This window comes from Delphinapterus leucas, chromosome 20 (assembly GCF_059928025.1).
Source record: "Delphinapterus leucas isolate spDelLeu-1000000601 "Yukka" chromosome 20, BTC_Dleu_Yukka2, whole genome shotgun sequence".
Lineage (NCBI taxonomy): Eukaryota > Metazoa > Chordata > Mammalia > Artiodactyla > Monodontidae > Delphinapterus > Delphinapterus leucas.
The window spans coordinates 15,897,572-15,916,614 of record NC_143148.1 but is presented as its reverse complement, the minus strand read 5'-3'; the positions used below and the strand labels follow the sequence as shown (position 1 = coordinate 15,916,614).

At 54.9% G+C, this 19,043-nt stretch overlaps 2 protein-coding genes, 1 long non-coding RNA gene and 1 other non-coding gene across 11 annotated transcripts; 2 read left to right on the top strand and 2 right to left on the bottom strand.

Moving 5' to 3' along the window:
- Positions 1–20: 20 nt before the first annotated feature.
- Positions 21–5,238, bottom strand: ALKBH6 (alkB homolog 6, nucleotide demethylase). Of its 6 annotated transcripts, none has more exons than XM_022586422.3 (7): positions 5,168–5,238; positions 4,229–4,311; positions 3,841–3,909; positions 2,446–2,506; positions 1,914–2,086; positions 1,594–1,710; positions 21–442 (listed from the first exon to the last, which is right to left on the bottom strand). In XM_022586422.3, exons 2-7 carry the CDS (start codon positions 4,307–4,309, stop codon positions 179–181), a joined length of 765 nt encoding a protein of 254 aa, XP_022442130.2. In that variant the 5' UTR covers positions 4,310–4,311; positions 5,168–5,238; the 3' UTR covers positions 21–178. The 6 variants fall into 6 exon arrangements, with proteins under 6 accessions (XP_022442130.2, XP_022442127.2, XP_022442131.1 ...); XM_022586419.3 differs by having other exon boundaries at positions 5,102–5,169; XM_022586423.2 differs by having other exon boundaries at positions 1,914–2,065; positions 5,102–5,169.
- LOC111181237 (uncharacterized) lies at positions 2,722–12,987 on the top strand. 2 transcript variants are annotated; one of them, XR_002646411.3, is made up of 4 exons: positions 4,067–5,464; positions 7,039–7,261; positions 7,560–7,711; positions 9,688–12,986. It is a non-coding gene; the product is annotated as an uncharacterized LOC111181237 (long non-coding RNA). The 2 variants fall into 2 exon arrangements; XR_016390862.1 differs by having other exon boundaries at positions 2,722–5,464; positions 7,039–7,711; positions 9,688–12,987.
- On the bottom strand, positions 5,550–18,772 carry CLIP3 (CAP-Gly domain containing linker protein 3). 2 transcript variants are annotated; one of them, XM_030761364.2, is made up of 13 exons: positions 17,478–18,772; positions 16,940–17,163; positions 13,800–13,939; positions 13,621–13,714; positions 13,272–13,433; positions 12,732–12,850; positions 11,986–12,222; positions 9,625–9,760; positions 9,357–9,485; positions 8,574–8,717; positions 8,383–8,506; positions 8,111–8,175; positions 5,550–7,730 (listed from the first exon to the last, which is right to left on the bottom strand). In XM_030761364.2, exons 2-13 carry the CDS (start codon positions 17,103–17,105, stop codon positions 7,543–7,545), a joined length of 1,704 nt encoding a protein of 567 aa, XP_030617224.2. In that variant the 5' UTR covers positions 17,106–17,163; positions 17,478–18,772; the 3' UTR covers positions 5,550–7,542. The 2 variants fall into 2 exon arrangements, with proteins under 2 accessions (XP_030617224.2, XP_089758382.1); XM_089902256.1 differs by lacking the exon at positions 17,478–18,772 and having other exon boundaries at positions 5,551–7,106; positions 7,658–7,730; positions 16,940–17,136.
- TRNAV-CAC (transfer RNA valine (anticodon CAC)) lies at positions 7,312–7,384 on the top strand. Its single transcript has one exon. It is a non-coding gene; the product is annotated as a tRNA-Val (tRNA).
- Positions 18,773–19,043: the final 271 nt, after the last annotated feature.

Here is a 19,043-nt window from a genome sequence, read left to right as displayed (position 1 = left end):
TGTCCAAAACCAGAGTAAGATTGTTTTGTTGGTGGTTTATTTGGAATGGGGCCTTTTCCTGTGGTTCCCTCACAGGTACTGGGAAAATAACCCGGGGGGAACCGCCTCTGCCCACAGGGCGCCAGCAGTCCACAGCAGGCGAGAGCTCGGGCATCCGAGCGGGTGCTGGGTCCTGGCGTCACTTGCTGAGCAGGAGGCCAGCGCGCAGCACGCGGGGTACGCGGCGGATGGTCAGCGAGACGCGGGTGCCGCGGATCAGGCGGGCTCCAGCCTGCGCCGAGGGGCAGGCGGCTGCGTTGCGCGGCAGGGAGGCGGCGTCGAGCGCGTCTACGCTGGCGGCTGCGATGCCGTGGAGGAGGCGCGTGTAGGCGGTGCCACGGAGCACCAGCAGGCTGCGCGGTTCAAGCAACAGCGAGGTGGCCGGCCGGGGCGGGGGCCGGGGCTGCGGGGCGGGTTGAAGGTTAGCGGGTCCCCAGAAGTTAGGGGTGGGCGAGAGGTCAGCGGGTTTGGGGGTTCAGGGGGCGAGGGTCAGCGAGCCCCAGGGGCAAAGGCTGAGGGGCAAGTGTGCTCCTAGGGATCGAGGCTTTGGAGTGAAAATCCCGCGGGGGCCAGGGCCAGGGCCAGGCTTCCAGGGAAGTGGAGACGGGGAGGTGGTGGGGTGTCAGCAGCCCCTCGGCAGGGACTAGGCTGCAGATGGCGGTGTCTAAGGGCCTAAGGGAACTGCAGCTGGGCTCTGCAAGGAGCTGGGGCTGGGACCGAGGGATCAGTGGTCCCAGGAAACTGAGTGGAACTGGGCTGAGGACTTGGCTGAAGCCAGGAAGGGAGGAAGAGATGAGCAGGTGTGGTCTGGGAGGATGTGCGGATATCAGGATGTTTTGAGGACACCAGCAGAGTGGGAGGGGGTGTCATTGCATCTAGGAGCATGTAGGATTACAAAGGGCAGCCGGAAGGAGCAGCTGGTGTCAGGGTGTCCAGGGGAGTTTCTGTGCACACTGGGGTGTCAGACATACAGCAAAGAAAGAGGTCAGGGAAGCTGCTGTCATGAGCAACCCAGAGGGGAGGCAGGATATCTGGGGGCCCTTGAGCAGCGAGTCATGTGTTGAGGTGCCAAGGAGAATCTGGGGGTGTCCTGCATGACAGATCACATTATTGGAGTGGGAGGTAGGAAGTCAGTGTTGGGGTGCCTGTGCAGTGGCCACTGAAAGTCAGGGTGTCTGGCAGGATGTCAGAGACAACCCTGAGTGGCTGGTGTTGGGGTATCTGAGGATATCAGTGTCTGTTGGAGAACTGGGGAGCCCTGCATGCGGTATTGGAGCGCTCTGAATGTATGGAGCCAGGGGATCGGTAGGATGTCAGGATATTTACTCAGCAGATGGGGGTACTGGGGTATCCGTGGATATCGTGATTTCTAGGGCACCCTGCAGGCAGATGGGCTGGGCATCTGGGCGGATGTGGGTGCCCTCCATGAGGGGACAGAGGAAGATTTCTGGAAGGGTATCGGGGTACCCCGCAGGCAGGTGGGATTGGGGCCTCTTAGAGGATATGGGGTGTCAGAGTGCCCACAAGCGGCTGGGGCAATGTCTCAGGGCCCACCTGCTCTGTAGGGTCATCATCCTCTGGCTGCCGAGGCTCGTAGAGGTCCAGCATGGTGTGGGAGCCCAAGCTGATGGTGCTGACAGTCGGGTAGTACAGTGGCCCATCCTCGTGGGGCTGGGGAGTGGGTACCAGGGCTGGACAGGGCAGGAGTCCACACCCCCCCACCCTCAGGTGAAAGCAGGGCTCCCCAGCTGGGGACAGGGAGGTGAGTGTTTGGTTGGGGTATGTGGCTGCTTAATGAGAGTGATGTGGGTCGACATGATGCCCTGCCCCATGGTGGATCCGAGGTCTGGGGGTCGGGGTGAGAGTGTGGTTACCATGATGCCCTCCCCAGGCAGATACTGGTTCACAAGGACGTGGTTGGCTGGGAGACCCCCAAAAAGGCTGAGGTCAGACACTTTGTCCACGTAACGCTGGAGCCACGGTGGCAGCCGCTCAGGAACCATCCCCCGGGGATGGGGGAGCCCACCTGGGGGAGGGAGATGGGGTGCTGAGGGCACCCAACAAGGAGCTCTGGCATGTGGAGCCCCCATTAGGGATATCCCAGTGGTTGGTAGCACTCTGACCTCCTCGGGGACCCCTAACTCTTTGGAGATCACCACTCCACCCTTCAAAGGTTTCCTGACTTCTCCAAACCCCTAGAGATACCCTCCAACTCATCAGGAAATCCCTAAGCCCTCAGGACCTCCACTGACCCCTGAGAATCCTCCTGGCCCTTAGGACCCCTTGAACCCTCAAGGACCTCCCCCCGGCACCCTGACGCCTCAATGTCCTAAGACTATCCAACCTGAGCTGCCTACCCCAGTCCCCAGCCCTAAATCACCCATGCCCACAGCCGGAGACACTTACCCCAGTTCTGTAACTTCCTCCCGGTGAGCTGGGTCCACTTTGGTTTTGGGGCATTGAAGACCTGGGAGGTGGGAAGGGGGTCAGTCCTTTTCCAGGACCACCCTCTCTGATTCTCCCACCCAGGCCAACATAGGGGTTTTCACCTAAGGTGGAAATAGGTCATCTCAGTGTCTGTGGGATCATTCTCTGAGACAGTGTTCCCAGGATTTTGTTCTTGCCCTTTCCCCCTGTGGAGGCCGCTGGCCTCAAAGCCCCTCTGTGTCTAGGGATTGAGGGAGGGAACCAGAGCTACACAAGCAGGGTCTGAATCTACTCAGAGCTCTGGGCTGGGTTGGGCTCTTTCAGCCCAGCAAACAGTCCGCACTCTGTAATTTCGTGATTCCTGGGCTATCTCAGCACAGTCTGAGTCCTGGAACCTCCTTGTTCCTCTTGCCTGGGGGAGAAAACGTGCTCAACTGGGGTATTCAGTATAGCCAAGAGAGTACGTTGAAAATTCTCCACTGCCAAGACCCCAAGCGTCTACAAAGGGTTATCTCAAAAAGTCTAAGAAATCTCCTTATTTCCTTCATTGTTATGGGGCTGGAAGCGGCTGTCTCAGTATGAGAGTCTGAGTTTTGGAACTATCTCATTCCTGGGACTCAAACTAGACAGGACTAGTTGGGATAGCACAGGGAAGATCTGTGCTCTATAACCAAGGCTCTGGGGCTGCAAAGGGCTATCCCAGCGCACAGACTCTGAGCTTTGTAAAATTCTCCTTTCCCCAGACCTTCAGAATAGAGTACAGACTGGGCTATCTAACACGGGTGGTCTGTGCTTGGTAACCCTGTTCCCAAGACTCTGGGTTTATGCTGAGCTATTAGCACGGGGAAGCGTTTAACATTCTGAGGCCTCGGTTATCTCAGCACAGAAATCTGAACACTGTAAATTCTTCATTCCCCAAATCTCAAGGGAGTGAACTGGGCTATCTCAGCCTATGTTATAACCTCCTTCTCTCTAAGGTAGCCGGATAGGGCTGTCTTAGCACAGGGAGTCTGAGCTCCATAATAACCACCACCTTTCTAAGAATCAGTTTGGGGAGTTCCCTGGTGGTCTAGTGGTTAGGATTCGGTACTTTCATTGCCATGGCCCAGGTTCAATCCCTAGGGGAATGAGATCCCACAAGCCGCGTGGCGTGGCCAAAAAAAAAAGAATCAGTTTGGTTTCCCCTAAGCTTCCTGGGAAAAGCCCTTTCTGACAGGCCCCAGCAGGTGCTGAGAAAGGAATAGGGAAGGTGGTGAGGGATGGGTGCCAGGTGGCACTCTCCCTCCTCCCAGAATCCTCACTGTGAACTTTCGGGCTCTCCCACGAGAACTGGGGGTTGAAGAGTGTTCTGGGAAGAGGGGATAAACAGGTCACCTGTCGAAGCAAATACTCCTCCTCTTCCTTGGAGATGAAGTCAGGGACATAGTAGATTACAGGTGGTGCCTAGGATAGAGAGATCCCCCCTGAAGGTGTGACCTTTGGACCCACACAGGAATGCTGCCATCCATGAGCAGCCCCTCCTCTGGAGCGGAGCTCAGGATGTCCCCAGACAGGCCAGGGCCTTAAGTCGAGGGACCAATGGCTATTTGGGGGATGGGGAGGTGGGGGTGAGGGTAGGGCTAGACCCTGAGGGTAAGGATGAATTGAGACGGGGGGGGGGGCAGTCCCAGCCCACAAACCCAGGAGTCAGCCTGCCTATCCCCACTCTATCTCCCGCCCTCTAGTTCCCACCTTCACCCTCTGCACCCCCGGTCCTGACAACCTGCTCCACCCTGAATGGTTCCAGAGCTGGAACCCTGGCGTCCTGATCCTCCATTGACATCAAGTCCGTGTACCCGGTCATTCCTGTGGGGAGGGGAGAACGTGCTGAAATCACCAAGCCTCCCACCCGCAGACTGTGATCCAGCTTTCTGGCCTCATCATGGGCCAGGGCCTCACCTCAGCCCTCTAGTGAAACTCACTTGGTTTCGAAAACCTAGATGTCCTCAGTATCTCAAAAGCCACACAATGCACCCCTAGGCTCCCTGCCCAGACACAATGAGCACCCACAGTACTCCCCTCAGACTCCATCCACCAAATACCCATCAAACTACGCATGTCTGCCCTCTCAAGCCTCTACAGAGAACAACCTCAGACTCCACTGGGAGCCCTTCTTAAGAGCTCCACACACATCCCCCAGGGCTGCACCCCAGACCCCCTTTAAACACCTTGATTTGAGACCTCATCCTAAAAACTTCAGACCTGCAATCCCGAGCCCGGCTCTCTAACAATATTCGAGGTCCTCATAGACCCTCCTCCCGCCTCAAGCCTTTTCAGACGCCCCATTCTGAGCACGCTTGTGCCCCCAATCTAAGCTTCCTCAGACACATCCATTTTCAGTCTCCTTGTATCCTCCCCACTCTAGACTCCCCTCAGACTTCTCTTCCCGAGCGCCCCTTTCCTGCAGCCCCCTTGGACCTTTGACCCTGAGCCTGACCCCTCTCACACCTTCCCTCCCTGAACCCCTTGGTTCCCCCGACTCTGTCTTCTAGAACCCCACAATTTTAGCTTCCTCGGACTCCCATCTGAGCTTCCCCGGATCCCCACTCTCAGCCCTCTTGGACCCCCATCTCCGCCCTCGGCGCCCCAAACTGACCGTCCACCAGTGACCCCTCCAAAATCCAAATTCAACACCCCCATTCCCTTCCCAGCCACTTCCTACCCACATGGCCGACGCAGGAATTCTCAGACCAATGGGAATTCTCAAAGGCTCTAAGGCGCCTCCTTCCACCCAATCGGCGCTCTCACACACTGTTGTTCCGCCCCCTCGCCCTCCTTCGGTGACAGGCTGTGCCTCCCGGCCTCTGAGCCACTGGGGCTCCTTCAGAGACGGGTCTTCGTCTGGCATCGACCAATTAGAGCTCCAGAATCGAACCTGTCCACGCTGCGGAGAGCCCAGAAAGGAGGGGCAGCCGTGGCGGCACAGGAAAAACGCGATGGTTGGAAGGACTCCCCGCAGGTTAGGCCATCCTATACAAAGCCGCAGGGATGCGAGATTGCTGTACCCAGCAAGGGTACGGAGGCAGGGCGGTAAACTCCCTAAACACCGACCCGACACAGAGAGCCGTAGAAACGTCTTTATTGAAGGGGGTAGGGGTCATGCTGAGTTTGGGGACATGCAGTGAAGGGGCAGTCGTGAGCTGTCCTTGGTTTTCAGGGCCCCAGGTCTGCCCTGGACCCCTGGGCCTTCAGGGTCTCCGTCGGGCTGTTAGTCTGGCCAGGGTGGTCTGAGGTCCTTCAGGGCCAGTAACTTAGATTTGGTGTTTTGGACCTGTGACCAGAATGTAGATTGAAATGGGGACTCCAGGATTTGGGATCCCCTCAAGGCCTTGATGTCCCTCATGTATGAGATGGAGGCTTGAGGATTTGGGGTTCCCTTGGGGCTGGGGCTCTTGGAATTTGGGTGTCTTGAGATCCATGGGCTCAGGGCATTGAAGTCCTCTGGTTTCCAGGGATGAGAATTCCTGTTTGGGGTTTCTGGTGCCTATGAATAGGGCTTGAGGTGCCCTGGGGGCCCAGGATGCATATCTCCTCCATCCCAGGCACAAGAACCTCCATGATTGAGGTTTCCTGGGGGCTTGGGATTGGATTTTTTTAATTTGGGATTCCCTGGGGATTTGGGGATTCCATGATTTGGGGATCCTGGGAGTTAGGGCTTTGGGGTCTCCTAGGGGCTCTAGGACTTGGGGGCACAGGGGAGTTTAGGACATGTACTCTGGGGTTTGGGATCCTCAGAGTCCCAGAATGGGACCTCCAAATTTTGGGGTCCCCCCAAAGGGGGAAATAATTACTTTAAAAATAGAGAATTTTCTGGGAGCCTGGCCAGCACAGGTGCTGTGGGCCGCATGGGGTGGGCTTCGTACAAGGCACTGGGGGTTTCTTGAGGGTGCAGAGGATAGGAAGACTTGGGGGTCCTGTAATTAGCACTTCCAGTACTGTTTTGGTATCTGTAAATTGGGGGTGACAGTGGGCTGGTTAATGTGAGTCTCTTCTTGAGGGGTAAGAGCAGGGGAGTTCGTTAATGGAGGGAGTCTCTGATTGCAGTGTAGGGGGTTTGGGGTGACCACAGAGGTCACAACATCTTGAGGGGACTGATATTAAATGTGGGTTTGTTACTCTTGCTTTGGAGGTGTTTCTTTCAAGGGGACTTGATGGTGGAGGGGGGGGTCTTTGTTAACAGGGGAGGGTTCTGATCCAGTGACTAGTGACTCAGGAATGTTCTGCTGTGGAGCATTATGTAGAGAAAGTCACCGTCATTTGGGGTGATGTGGAAATCTGTTATTGTGGGAGTCTCCTCTGAGGGGTTGGGACTAGCCTGAAGGTACTACACTTAGGGAATCTCTTTCTGGGTAACATAGGGTCTGTATTTGGGGGGTTATCATGAGGGAGTCTGTTAATAATGGGGCCTCAGTGATCGAGGGCTGGCTAATGGGGGTCTCTATTCTGTATGTGTTACTGGGAATCTCTATCTCAGGGTGACTCGGGGGCTCCTTGTGTCAGGAGATGCTAGAGGAGGCTCTGTGTCTCTCTCAGATGTCCAGAGCCTCTAAGACTGCATCTCCGCCCTCAGCATCCAGGGAAACCAGCAACAGAAGAGCAACCTGGGGAAGAGAACTGTGTCACACGCTGGTGCAGGATGCGGGAGCATCTGGATCCATCACCGCCCAGCTCTTCCCCGAGTGTCTGGGATTTGGCCTTTCTGGATTCTGCCTCTGTCTCTCCAGCTGTGCCCTCTCAGGCTCCCGTGGAGCCGAAGGTGTTCTGCCTCTTTTACCTGCCCCTTAAAAGTTGAAGTCACCAGGGATTTCCCTGGTGGTCCAGTGGTTAAGACTCTGTGCTCACAACACAGGGGGCCCAGGTTCGATCCCTGGTCAGGGAACTAGATCCCGCATGCCGCAGTGAAGATCCCGTATGCCACAACTAAGACCCGGCGCAGCCAAATATATATATATATAAAAGTTGAAGTCACCAGAATTCACTATGGGGCCTCACTCCCTAAAGACTGCTTCTGGGTAAGCTAACTAGTCGTATGTTTTCCTAACTTCTATTTCCAGCCCCAACCCAGAACTCCAGACTCCCTGTGTCCAATGGCCTGGTGGATGCCTCTCCCTGAATATCCCACAGGAGAGGGGGACCAAGGGTTGCTACGTACCTGGAGATGGAGTTCTCTGATGCGATGTCCTTTGGGGTCCGGACTGTTGTGAAGGTGCGTTTGGGCTGCGTCACTGAAGGGAAGGGCAAGGTCTCAGGTGAGGGGATGATAGACCGACCTCTGTCCTCAATATCTACCCAGACTCTTTTTCATTAATATTTATCCACGTCCCCAATATCCTACATTCCCAATAGCCATCTAGACCTCTTGTCAATAATATTCCCTGTGTCCTCCAAGACCTACCCATGTGTCCGGTGCCTGCTCAGAGCCTTGTCGTTAACATCCCCATCCCTATAGTGCCCATCCTTTTTGGGATCCTGTCTCATCATTTTCCTGGACCCTGTGTCCCCAGTTAAATACTGGAGATTCTGTCACCAGCATATACCTGAGGACCCAAGACCTTTCTTCCTATCCCCAAATCCACACTCCTCCCACAGCCAGCCCCCAACTCACTTGTCACTTGATGTACTTTTTTGGCTCCGACATTATCCCCAGGGGGGTCAGTGGATCCACCAATCCTGGGGAGACACGAGGAGTGGGAGGAGTCAGAGCCACAAGAGGCCAGGGTCTGACCAGGAGCGGAGCCCCGGGGGGCCTACGACGAAAGAGCTAGGGTGTGGGGGTGGATATCCACACTGTCCTCCTGGTCCAAGAGGAGGAGACATCCAAGCAGGGGATCAGGATTCTGGGTGGTGCCCTGAGTTGTGACCAGAGTTTGGGCTCACCTCTGAATTCGAGATGCTGGTGCAAAGACTCCATGCCGTGGGGGGCAGGTGAAGTACCGGACACCAAAGACAGAGCCATCGTGTTTGCCGGTGGGCTGGTCTAGCTCTATGCCGTACCAGTAACCTGCAACGGGAGAGTGTCAGGATGCCTCAAGGCCCTGCCTGCCCCCAGCCCAGATAGCTATCCTCACCTGGGGCAAAGTCTGTCTTCCCATAGAAACGCACGATCCCTTGCTTCTGGCCTGCGACGACGACTTGGTCTCCAACCTCAGCCTTAGCTCCTTCACGCTGCTGCAGGCTGCCCAGAGATGGGGATGATGAGGGCTTCTTCTTACCTGGCGGGAAGGGGACAAGGGGTGAGGGTGAGGCCTCCAGATGCCAGCCCTGGGGGCCCCGTGTCACCCAGAAAGCCACAAGGTAGAAACTATCCTGGTTCAAATGAGATGAGCCTTCCCCTGAAATGGGGTTGGGGGGTGGGCTTGAAAGGAAACAATCCCAGCTGCCAGAGAATGGGGGTGGGGGCTTTGGGCCTGAGGGACAACTAAGTCAAGAACCTACAGAACCTCAAAACTCTTTCTCAAAGTTGAAGATATTTGGGCCAAGGGAAAAACTGAGTCTCAGAAGTCAGAAACCCAGAAACTGTCCTTTTAAAATGAAGGGGGGAGTTAGGTCTGAGGATAAATCAAGTCACTAAAGCCAGGAACCCCATAGATTCTTCCCTAAAACTGGGAGAAAACCTTTGGGTCTAAGGGGAAACTAAGTCATAGGGGGCAGGGAACACACAGGTCCTTGCAAGAACTGGGTGGGACCAGTACTGAGTCAAAGGAGAAACGGAGGCACAAAAGTCAGGAACTCAGAGGTCATCCTCTAAAATGGGAGTTTGAGCCTGAGGAGAAACTGAGTCACAGAAGCTGGGCTATCCACAGAATATCCTCAAGAATGGCTCTCGTCACTCCTAGGGCTCCCCCTCTGACCTTTGTGTTCCCTGCGGCCTTTGCCTGTGACACGGGAGAAGTCCATCCGGGGAGTCCGCGGTGTGGAGGTGACAGATGAGGGAGGTGCATCCACTGCCTTGGAGATCTTGGACACAGAGGCAAAGAGACCTGGGGGGACAGAGCCTGGGCTGGGAGTTGTCCAAGCCTCTGCCCTCTGACCCCCCTCATCACCTCCCAACCCCAGCACTCAGCAGCAGAACTACTGAGTGGACCCCACCATCACCTTCTGGGCCCCAGTGGGACTGACCCTGCTTGGGAGGGCAGATGAAGTACCGGACACCCCCAACACTGCCATCATTCTTGCCCTCAGGTTCATCCAGTTCCACGCCCACCCACTGGCCGCTGGCGAACTCCGTGGTACCGCAGAACCGCAGTGTGCCCGTCTGAGGAAACAAGGGAGGATATGGCTTGGGTGCACCTTGAGAGGCCATGATAAGATCACCGGCACACAGGCAGCATGGTGGGATGGATGAGGGAGCCCCAGGCTTAAATCTCAGCTTGGACATCACCATTCACTGGTTGTATAACTTAACTGTGCCTCGATGTCCTCATCTGCGAAATGGGAATAGAAATCTCACCCACCTTACAGGATTGTTACAGAGCTGCGCTGTCCAACGCAGTAAACGGCCACTAGCCACATATGACAATTTAAATTAACTAAAATTAAATTAAAATATCATTTCTCCAATCACACTAGCCACATTTCAAGTGCTTAATATCCACATGTGGCTCATGGCTAGTTCACTGGACTACACAGACGCAGAACATTTCCAATCTCACGGAAAGGTCTACTGGACATGAATGCTACAGAGACATAAAAGCCCTCAGAACAGGGCCTGGTGCTGAGTAAGGGATCAGTAAGTGTTGCCTATTATTATCCTATAACTTTGGTAAAGGGACCTCACGGGGCCTCAGTTTCATTTGGAAAATGGGGATAACAGTCCACCTCAGAGGCTGGTTATCCGGTGGAAACATTTTTAATATATGTGAAGTTGCTCAGCTGCAGCGAGTGTGGTTATTATCATTTGTGTGAGGCTTCTTCACTGCCCCGAGCCTCAGTTCCTTGTCTGTAAAATGGGCTAAATAATAGTGCCTACTTTGGAGAGTTGGTGTGGGGATCAGAACAGTGCCTGGCGCACAGAGCCAAGCCCTATTCTAAGGGCTTTACACATTTTGTGCTGTTCAGCAGAAACTAACACAACATTGTAAATCAACTATATGCCAATACAAATTAATTTTTAAAAATAAAATAAAATAAAATAAAGCTCAGACAACCCCCCTCAAGTGGGTACTATCAGCTCCATTTTACAGATGAAGAAACTGATGCCCAGAGAGGTGAAATCACTGGCCCCACAGCTGGTAAGTGGCAAAGCTGAGATCTGCCTGAGCAAATCCCTGAGCCTGAGTTCATGACCACTGTGCTGGGCTGCTTCTCTACAGGCAGAGATTGTTATTACATGTCTTCAGACTAAGAGTTTCACCTCTTGGGCTTCTTACAGTCTTCTGTATTGTAAAATGGAGAGAATCAACCCATCCTGCTTTCAAAATTGTCACACTGATTTGATTAAATCATGTACAGAAACTTTCCAGATGGGGCTGATGCATGCAAAACTCTTGATTATGAAACAAAATGTGACTTTTATGGCTTCTCACTGTACAAAGAAACGAAATTCAAATTCACTCCAGTGGCCTGCAGGTCTGGTGAGATCCAGCCCCTTCTAATGTCTCCACTTCACCCTCCCTGGATAACTCCCCTCCAGTCACACTACCCCTCCCCTCCTCTGGGACTTTGTACCTGCGGTCTCCTCTGTCTCCATATTTTTGCAAGGTGAGCTCCTTCCCCTCTCAGCTCAGATATCACCTCCTCAGAGAAGCCTTCTCAGAAGACCTTAGCTAAAACCACCTCGGCCCTCAGCTAGGGCCAATTTATTAAATCCAAGCATTTAATGGTTTTCAAAGCCTTTGTTGCTACTGGAAATTATCTCAACTATGGGTATACTTTATTGACTGTCTCTTCCTCAATAGAAATGGAGTTCTATGAGAGCAGGGCTGGGGCTAACACAGGCCTTTATCCCCAAGGATAGGCTGGGTCCAGCATGGAGCCTGAGGGACACCAGGTAAATGAATCAAACTTGGAATGATTGGATGAATAAAGATCTCTCTGTCCTCTGGGACTTTATACCTGCTCCCCCTCCCTAGGGCCCCCTTCTCCCTTTCTTCTCCTGGCTCATTCCTCAGCATCTTCAAGTGAGCAAAGTATTGACCACTCTGGGAACACAAGTGGCCCCTGGATGGGAACCACAAGGCCCAGGGGGACCCAAATGGGGCAGAGTTGTGCTGATCACTCTGCATGTGCTTCCTCGTGAGCCATGACAGCTCTGGGCTGTCACTGTCAGGAGGTGGATCTGTCTTCCCCCTTGGACTGAGAGCTCAGCTTGGGTGGGGCACAAAGGAGGCATTCACAGAACAACTGTTAGACAAAATGAATACTGTGTGCATGACTGGGAGGGTGGGCAGGCAAAGGGGAGAGTCTGCACTCTGCCCAAAGACCCAGCTCTGAGGGATAAGGGCTGAGTCCTGCCCGCCCTTCCCTGCTCCAGTCCCTGACCTTCTGGCCATCCAGTAGCACGCGGTCTCCCAGGCGCAGGCCCAGTGCACTGAGCATGAGATTGCCTGGGACGTTGTCATAGTTGGGTAGCGTAACCTTGGGGAGGGCGCAGGAGAGCGGCACAGCCTCCTCCAGTAGCGTCCGCAGCTCCTTGGCCACCAGCGCCGCCTCTGCCTTGTCCAGGGACATGTCCATGGGGTCTGGGACCACCTCCGCTGGCACCTGTCCCTTTCGGTTCTGGGGGCCAACAGGAAGAGAGGGAGCAAAGACTCAGAGGCATAGGCTGCACTCCCACTGAGCCCATGCCCCCAGAGACCCCGGGTCGAGGTGAGGCAGAGGTGGGAGTAGGTCATACCCTGGGCCAACTTGGAAAGAGGAAGGGGTGGGGCATTAAGGTACAGCCCACGATCCCCAGGGAAGTCCACCCCTGAGACCTCAGGCTGGGGATGTCAAGTATGGAGCCAATAGGGAATGAAGGTCCCACTTCAGTGCTGTAGGTCATGCCCTCAGGGCCAAGACCCCAAGCCCGGAATGGGGCCATGTGAAGGACAAACACTGAAAATGGGCTCCTGTGGTACCGGGTTAAGGATCCAACTGGGCCAATGGGGAATGAGAGCTTCAAGAAACTCAAGTGGTCCTGCCCCGCCCCCTCCCCCGCTCCCATCGTCTGCAGAGGCCTGCTGGCCAGAAAGCGGTTGGGGAGGAAGGAGAAGGAAGGTAACAGGACTGGGCCAGGGTGGCAGTACCCGAAGCACCGGGTTGGCACCGTGTTCCAGCAAACATTTGGCCGCGCCCAGGCACAGGTTGGAGGCAGCGATGTGCAGGGCTGAGCCATGGTTGAAGTCACTGCACGTGGAGTTCACCACTGGGAAGTGGGTGAGAGGAGGGTTCCGGGTGAGCGCCCTCAGCACCCCAGCCCTCCCGCTGCCTTCCAGCCTCCGAAGTCCACCTCTTCATCCATCTCTTAACCCGCAGGCCCCAGCCCGCCCCCCCACCCCCACCCCCACCCCTGCCACGGCAGCCTCTGACACAGAGCCCCGCCCCTCCTCGGCCACCCCCCTCCCAACCAGCTCCCGCCAGGCCCTGACGTTTTGGACCCCTGAACTCCTTCTCCCGCACCTCCCGCCTCCCGCCTCCCACCCTGGCCTCCCATGCCAGGCCCCATCAGTCACCTTCCCCGACTTCTCACTCGTCTCCTCCCCCCATACCTGGGTACCCTCCTTCTGCTTCCAGCCCCCCTTCCTCGCCTAGGTCCTGCCCCTCCCAGCCCGGCCCTTCCTCCTCACCTCGGGGCCGTGCACCCTTCAGTAGCACGCGCACGAGATCCGGCACGTCAAAATAGGCCGCGTAGTGAAGCGCGTTCATGTTGGTCCAGCGGCTGCGCAGGGTCACGTCTGCGCCCAGTGCCAGAAGCTGCTGCGAGAGGCGTACAGCCGCCGCGGGGTCCCCTGCGCGACAGCCCGGGTCAGCGTGGGTTCCCTCCTCCAGAGGGTGGGCCCAGGGCGTGGGGAAGGCCCAGGGATTTAGGGACGGCACTTTGGGATCTTAGGCTGTGGGGTCCAGGATGGAGGTCTGAGGGCCGGGGTTCTGAGAGTGTTGGGCGTGGCAGTTAGGTTTGGGGGTTTGGACCCTCACCTACTCCGTGGGCCCCCGCCTTGCACGCATAATGGAGCAGTGTCATGTCGGTCAGCCCATCACGATCATTCACGTGGCAGCCTCGACGCAGAATCTGGGAGTACCAGGGGACCAGGGAGGGTTACCCAAACACGTGAGGATCCCCTTCCTCTCCTCCCTCGCTTCCCCAGCACTCTCACCTCATTGCCAATGACATCAATCTTGTGCTGGACTTGGGGCACCCACTGGCGCACAATGGCGAACAGCTCAGGGATGGTGGTCTGCGGGTCAAACAGAATCTCCTGGCAGGCAGGGTCGTTGGGGTCGAAGAAGGTGAAGGCTGGGGTGGTGAGAGGTCCAAGATCACCCCAGGCAAACTGTGGACTGACCCCCTCTCCTTCCATCCTAAGGCAGAGGAGCTCTAGACCTTTAAAACCTTCTAATACAGAGTCTCAAACTGGTGGCACATGGGCCACAGGCATTTTCTGTGTGGCCAGCGTGAGGTTGCAAAATCAGGTCTCACATAAAAAGGTGGGTGCCGGGTGTGTCTTGAAAAATTGCAAGATCATATAGCAGCAAACTCCACCCCATGAAACAAGAGTGTGGTAAGGAGTCTGCATGCCCAAGGGGGCTGCTACTGCTCTAGCACATGTTGCCCTGTCAGGGCATGCTTTAGCCAAATCTCCAGGGTAAAGGAAATTAAAAAGCCAGAAGTCACGGTTTTTAAGAAAAATCTCCCCAAATTTCAATTACTGGGCAGTCCACATAAAATGGAACCATGGGCAGGATCCAACCTGTGGCCAGCCAGGGGGTACCCAGAGGAACTTCCATCTCCCCCCTTTAGAGTGTTGCCCTGTAGTAACGTCAGCACCCAGCACAGGGCTGGCACAAGGCAGGAGCCCAGTGCATGTTGAATGGATGAGCAAACGAATGACCAGATGACACAGAGCCCAGGGACGTACCGCATAGAAGGTGTCTCCCGGAAGCAGCCTGTGTGCTCTTTTTAAAACCCCAGTCACAGCACAGCTCTCCTTGGCTAAGCCTGCCCTGGCTCCCATCACACTCAGAGTACAGACCCAAATCCTCAGCCTGGCCCACAGGCCCTGCACAAACTGGCCTCATCTGTTCTCTGCCCTCTCCCCCTCACTCGTTCCTCTCCAGCCACACTAACCTCCTTCTGTCCTTCCAACTCGCCAGGCAAATTCCTCTCTCAGGGCTTTGTGCTTGCTGTTTTTCTTGCCTGGGCCCGTCTTCCCTGAGATCTTCCTAAGGCTTCAGAGAGGCCTCCCCAGACCACCCTGGCTAAATCAGCACCTCTGCCCTTCTTTATCTCTTGCCCTTTTTCATTTCTTTAAAAATATCACTACTTGGGGACTTCCCTGGTGGTCCAGCGGTTAAGACACTGTGCTTCCTATGAAGGGGGCCCGGGTTCGATCCCTGGTCAGGGAACTAAGATCCCCATATGCCACGCAGCGTGGCCAAAAGAAGAAAAAAATCACTACTTAACATTACTTGTTTACTCCTTCCTCCCTCCCTCTTTTCCTCTCTTTCTCTTCTTCCTCATTCTCTTCCTTTCTTGCTTGTCCCCCTCACTAGGACGTTTCCAGGCTGCCTTGTTCACTCCCTTATCCATGCAGGAGGCGCTCTGTCAGTCTAGCTGAATTAATGTACAAATTTAATAAATACACGAGTTCCTCTTGGAGTCCACCTTAGCCCTCTCTCTGTCCTAGACTACATTTTCAGATTTCTTCACATTCTGTGACCAAACCCTCCTTGTTCTACAGGCAGGATTCCTGGGGACGGGGGGCAGATACCCTAGACTCTTTGAGTTCCCAGCAGGCCACAGGTCCCAGCCACATCCAGCCACATTTTCAGTGGAGATTTTCCAGTTTCCCAGGGTGGATACCCGGCCCTAGACACCCAGATAACGTTCTTATTTTTCTATCAGACTGAGGGCAACTTATGGCCTCTCTGACCCACCTCTAGTGGGTGACATGTCCACAGATGCCACCCCTCCTGCCCTATCCTGATGACACCTACTCTCTGAACTTGGAACCTCATTTCTGAACTTACAGCTGCCGGGGATTCCCAGCCAACATCTTTTAAAAGCCTCCTCCTATATCTAATTCTGGCTGAGCTCCACCCTCTCTACCCAGTAACCAGAGGGAGCTTTTAAAAATATAAATCAGACCTGCCCCCCCACAAACTGCTCTCCCCCGCCATCACACTTAGAATATATCCAAAGTTCTCACAGTAGCCTTTAAGGCCCTTCCAGATCTAGCCATTGCCAACCTCTCATCTCAGCTCCAATCACTCCCTAACAGCAACACCAAGATTTTCCTTCTGCTCCAAGCTCAGTCCTGCCTCAGGGTTTTTGCACTTGCTGCTTACAGCCTGGAACACTCTTTCTCCAGCTCTCCTATGGCTGATTCCTCCTCATGCTCTGGGTCTCAGCCTAAATGCCACCTCGTCAAAGACCCACCCTGACCACTCTGTCTCAAGGTGCTGCCCCCTAGCCATTCTCTATTATATCTCCATCTTTTATTTCTTTCATAGCATCCACTCCAATCTGAACTTATCCGATTTATATACCTGTTACTTGCTTAGTCTTGCCTTCTCTCCTGAGAGCAGGGATCATGCCTGGATTGCTCACCATTAAATCTCCATCTCCTAGCACAAGGCTTGTCACAGAGTAGTAGTGATGGATAAACAGTGCTTGGTGAATGAGTAGACACTTTCCTTTTCTCCAAGAGGCCACCCTCTCAGCTCCACATCTTCCTACCTCAGAGCCTTTACTCCTGCGGTTACCTTGCCTGGGACCCCCTTCCCCTAATCTTTTCCCTTGTTAACCCTCAATTCATCCTTGAGTCTCCCTCAAATGTTCCTTCCTCAGGGAAAGCATATCTTAAAAAGCTCTTGCAGAATTCGGTTCTTCGCAAACACAATTCTCATCAAGTCTTGTAATTATGTACTTATATTTTTATACTTATTTGTGTGGTTGTCATTGAGGCCTGTGAGTTCTCTTAGGCAAAGACTAGATCTGTCTTGCTCCATGCTGTGCCTCCAGTTCCTAGGTCCATAGCAGGCTTTCCAAAAATGCTTGTTTAATGACTAAATGACTGAATGATGTGTCATGAATCAAATATTATGATTATCCCAATTCCATTCTCCAATGGGTGAATGAATTAATGAAGGGGGGGGGAATCCAAGGGCCACGACTCCTCCAGAACACCTTCAAATCCTCCAGATTCCTCCCACCATCTCCACCAGCAGAGTTCAGCCAAACCTCCCTGGCAACCCAAGGCTCCAGGCCATATTGCTGAGTGGGGAGGGTGGTTACCGTAGTCCTTGGGGAGGGGGGCAGGTGCCGAGGGGTGCACAACAGGCTTCTGCCGGCGCTCCTGGGTGGGGCTGGGGGGCTCTGGGACAGGCTCGTCCTCCTCCTCCTCCTCTTCTCCCTCCGCCCTGAGCGGCGGGGCCATCGGGGCGGGATCTGTCTTAGTCATGGTCCTTGGTGGCCCTCAGTGGGCAGGTGCAGAGTTGGAGGTGGCCTTCAGGCAAATCCTGGGGGCAGAGGTCAGCTAGAGAGGGTGCCCCAGTCTCCGGAATCTGAGCCCCCCAGACGCTCACCGGGCTCCGGGTGGCTCCCACGCCCCCAGCTCTGGATTTTGGGCAATCATAGGGACCCCAGTCACCCATCAGAGGACGCTGGTTTGTGGGCCCAACGCCTACCACTTCCCCCAGGCCAGTCCCCCATTCTTCTCCTCCCGCGTCAGGGCCCTCAGTCTAGGCCGCCCCCTCCCCCGGTTTGTTTATCTCAGGATGCAGGATGCTTTGCCCCTCCCCTTCTCCGCGGGCCTCCCCTCTACCCATCTTACCTCGGGTGTCTGGGGCTGGAGACCAAAGCTGAAACCGGGGAAACTGGAGTAATGGGGTGCCAGTGTCTGGGGAAGTGATGGGGTAGAAGAAGACAGAGAGAAGGGGACGAGGCCCGGTCGCCGACGGGGGATGGGGGTGGAGAGGGAGGGGCGCTGACGGCGCATGCGCTGTCACCCCCAACCAGGCGCGGGGGCGGAGACACTGCGAGGCTGCTTGCATTGATGAAAAGGCTGGAGGCAGCGGTGGGAAGGGTATAGACACCGAGGACGGGGAGTAGAAGAAATGGCCACGAAGAAGGATGTGAGACATGGAGACAGGAGAGAGATGAAGCAGGGACAAGGGCAAAAAGAGAGGGATGGGAAAACGGGCACATGGATTATTGTCCATCCCGCTGTGATAGCGCCTTTGCGAAGGCCTGCAAACCAGACCAGTTTGGGCAGGGGTCTCGATGTGTGGTAGTGGTGGGTGTTTTCTCTCTCTGACATATCAGACCTGACCTCTATTCCATGTCCACCCTAGACAAGGGATGTCTCAGAGGGATGATTTTGTGGAGACTCCTATAATCACTGTCATTGTCATTATCACATAGTGCGCACACAGCACTTACCCAGAGAAGTTAAGCCATTTACCCAAGGGCATACAGCAAACAGGTAATGGAGCTAAGACTTGAATCCCAGTGGCCTGGCTATAGAGCCTGGGCTTTTAATCACCGTGCTACATGGCTTTGGCAGTACCTAGGGGATAGATCTGCCAATGGACTCCTCCCCCCAGAAAGGCCTCCAGGAGCCAGCCCAGGGATGAGGCCTTCCTGGCCCCATCATCCTGGCTGGGCTGTCACACCTGACTGGCTGTGGCCTGCACTGTCCACAATCATCCCAGCCTGAACAGGGCTAGCTGACTTCTTCCACCTCTCATCCTTCTAATGTGCAGGCCCAGTAGCTCCATTAAGATATTTCCAGAATTTCATCCCTCACCCCAGTCCCAGGCCCTAATCCTGGTCCATCCTTCATCCTCTCCCACCTGGACTGTGGCAGCTCCCCACAACACTCCAATATGCAGCCAGAGGGACCTGTTAACACCTGTCACATCAGGACCTTCCTAAAGGCATCTGCTTGCTGCACCTCACTGCAGGTAACAGCCAATGTCTCAACCACAACCCACAAGTCCCTGTGTGAACTTCCCTGTCATCTCTCCAATCTCACCTCCTCTCACTCTCCCCCTCAGTCACTCCACTCTAACCACCCTGGCCTCCTTGTTCCTCCTCACCCCAGGACCTCTGCACTGGCGTTCCTTCTGCCTGGAATGCTCTTTCCCCAGATACCTGGTTCCCTTACTCCTCTCTTTTAGGCTTTCGCTTATTGGTACCTTTCCAATGAGACCTTTTCTGCTCTATCTAACATTGCATCCCAACCCCACCCTCCTCACACACAAACACTCACTCCCTTCCCTGCTTCAGTGTTCGCCATAGCAACACTGTCTTCCTCCGGCTTATACCTTAGATGGTAGGGTATGTGCAGAGGCCGTTCTTCTCCCTGGAACATCCAGTCCACGTGCCTTCCAGGCCA

What these genes read in the sequence shown, in the direction of transcription:
- CLIP3 (XM_030761364.2), bottom strand. Translation starts at nt 17,105, where the DNA reads ATGACTAAGACAGATCCCGCCCCGATGGCCCCGCCGCTCAGGGCGGAG. An exon ending in GGCGGGGGCCCACGGAGTAG is followed by an intron (nt 13,434 to 13,620) that starts GTGAGGGTCCAA and finishes GCTGTCGCGCAG; the next exon opens with GGGACCCCGCGGCGGCTGTA. An exon ending in CCAGCATCTCGAATTCAGAG is followed by an intron (nt 8,176 to 8,382) that starts GTGAGCCCAAAC and finishes GTGTCTCCCCAG; the next exon opens with GATTGGTGGATCCACTGACC.
- ALKBH6 (XM_022586422.3), bottom strand. Translation starts at nt 4,309, where the DNA reads ATGACCGGGTACACGGACTTGATGTCAATGGAGGATCAGGACGCCAGG. An exon ending in AACCATTCAGGGTGGAGCAG is followed by an intron (nt 3,910 to 4,228) that starts GTTGTCAGGACC and finishes TCTCTATCCTAG; the next exon opens with GCACCACCTGTAATCTACTA. An exon ending in GAGGAAGTTACAGAACTGGG is followed by an intron (nt 2,087 to 2,445) that starts GTAAGTGTCTCC and finishes GGGTGCCCTCAG; the next exon opens with CACCCCATCTCCCTCCCCCA.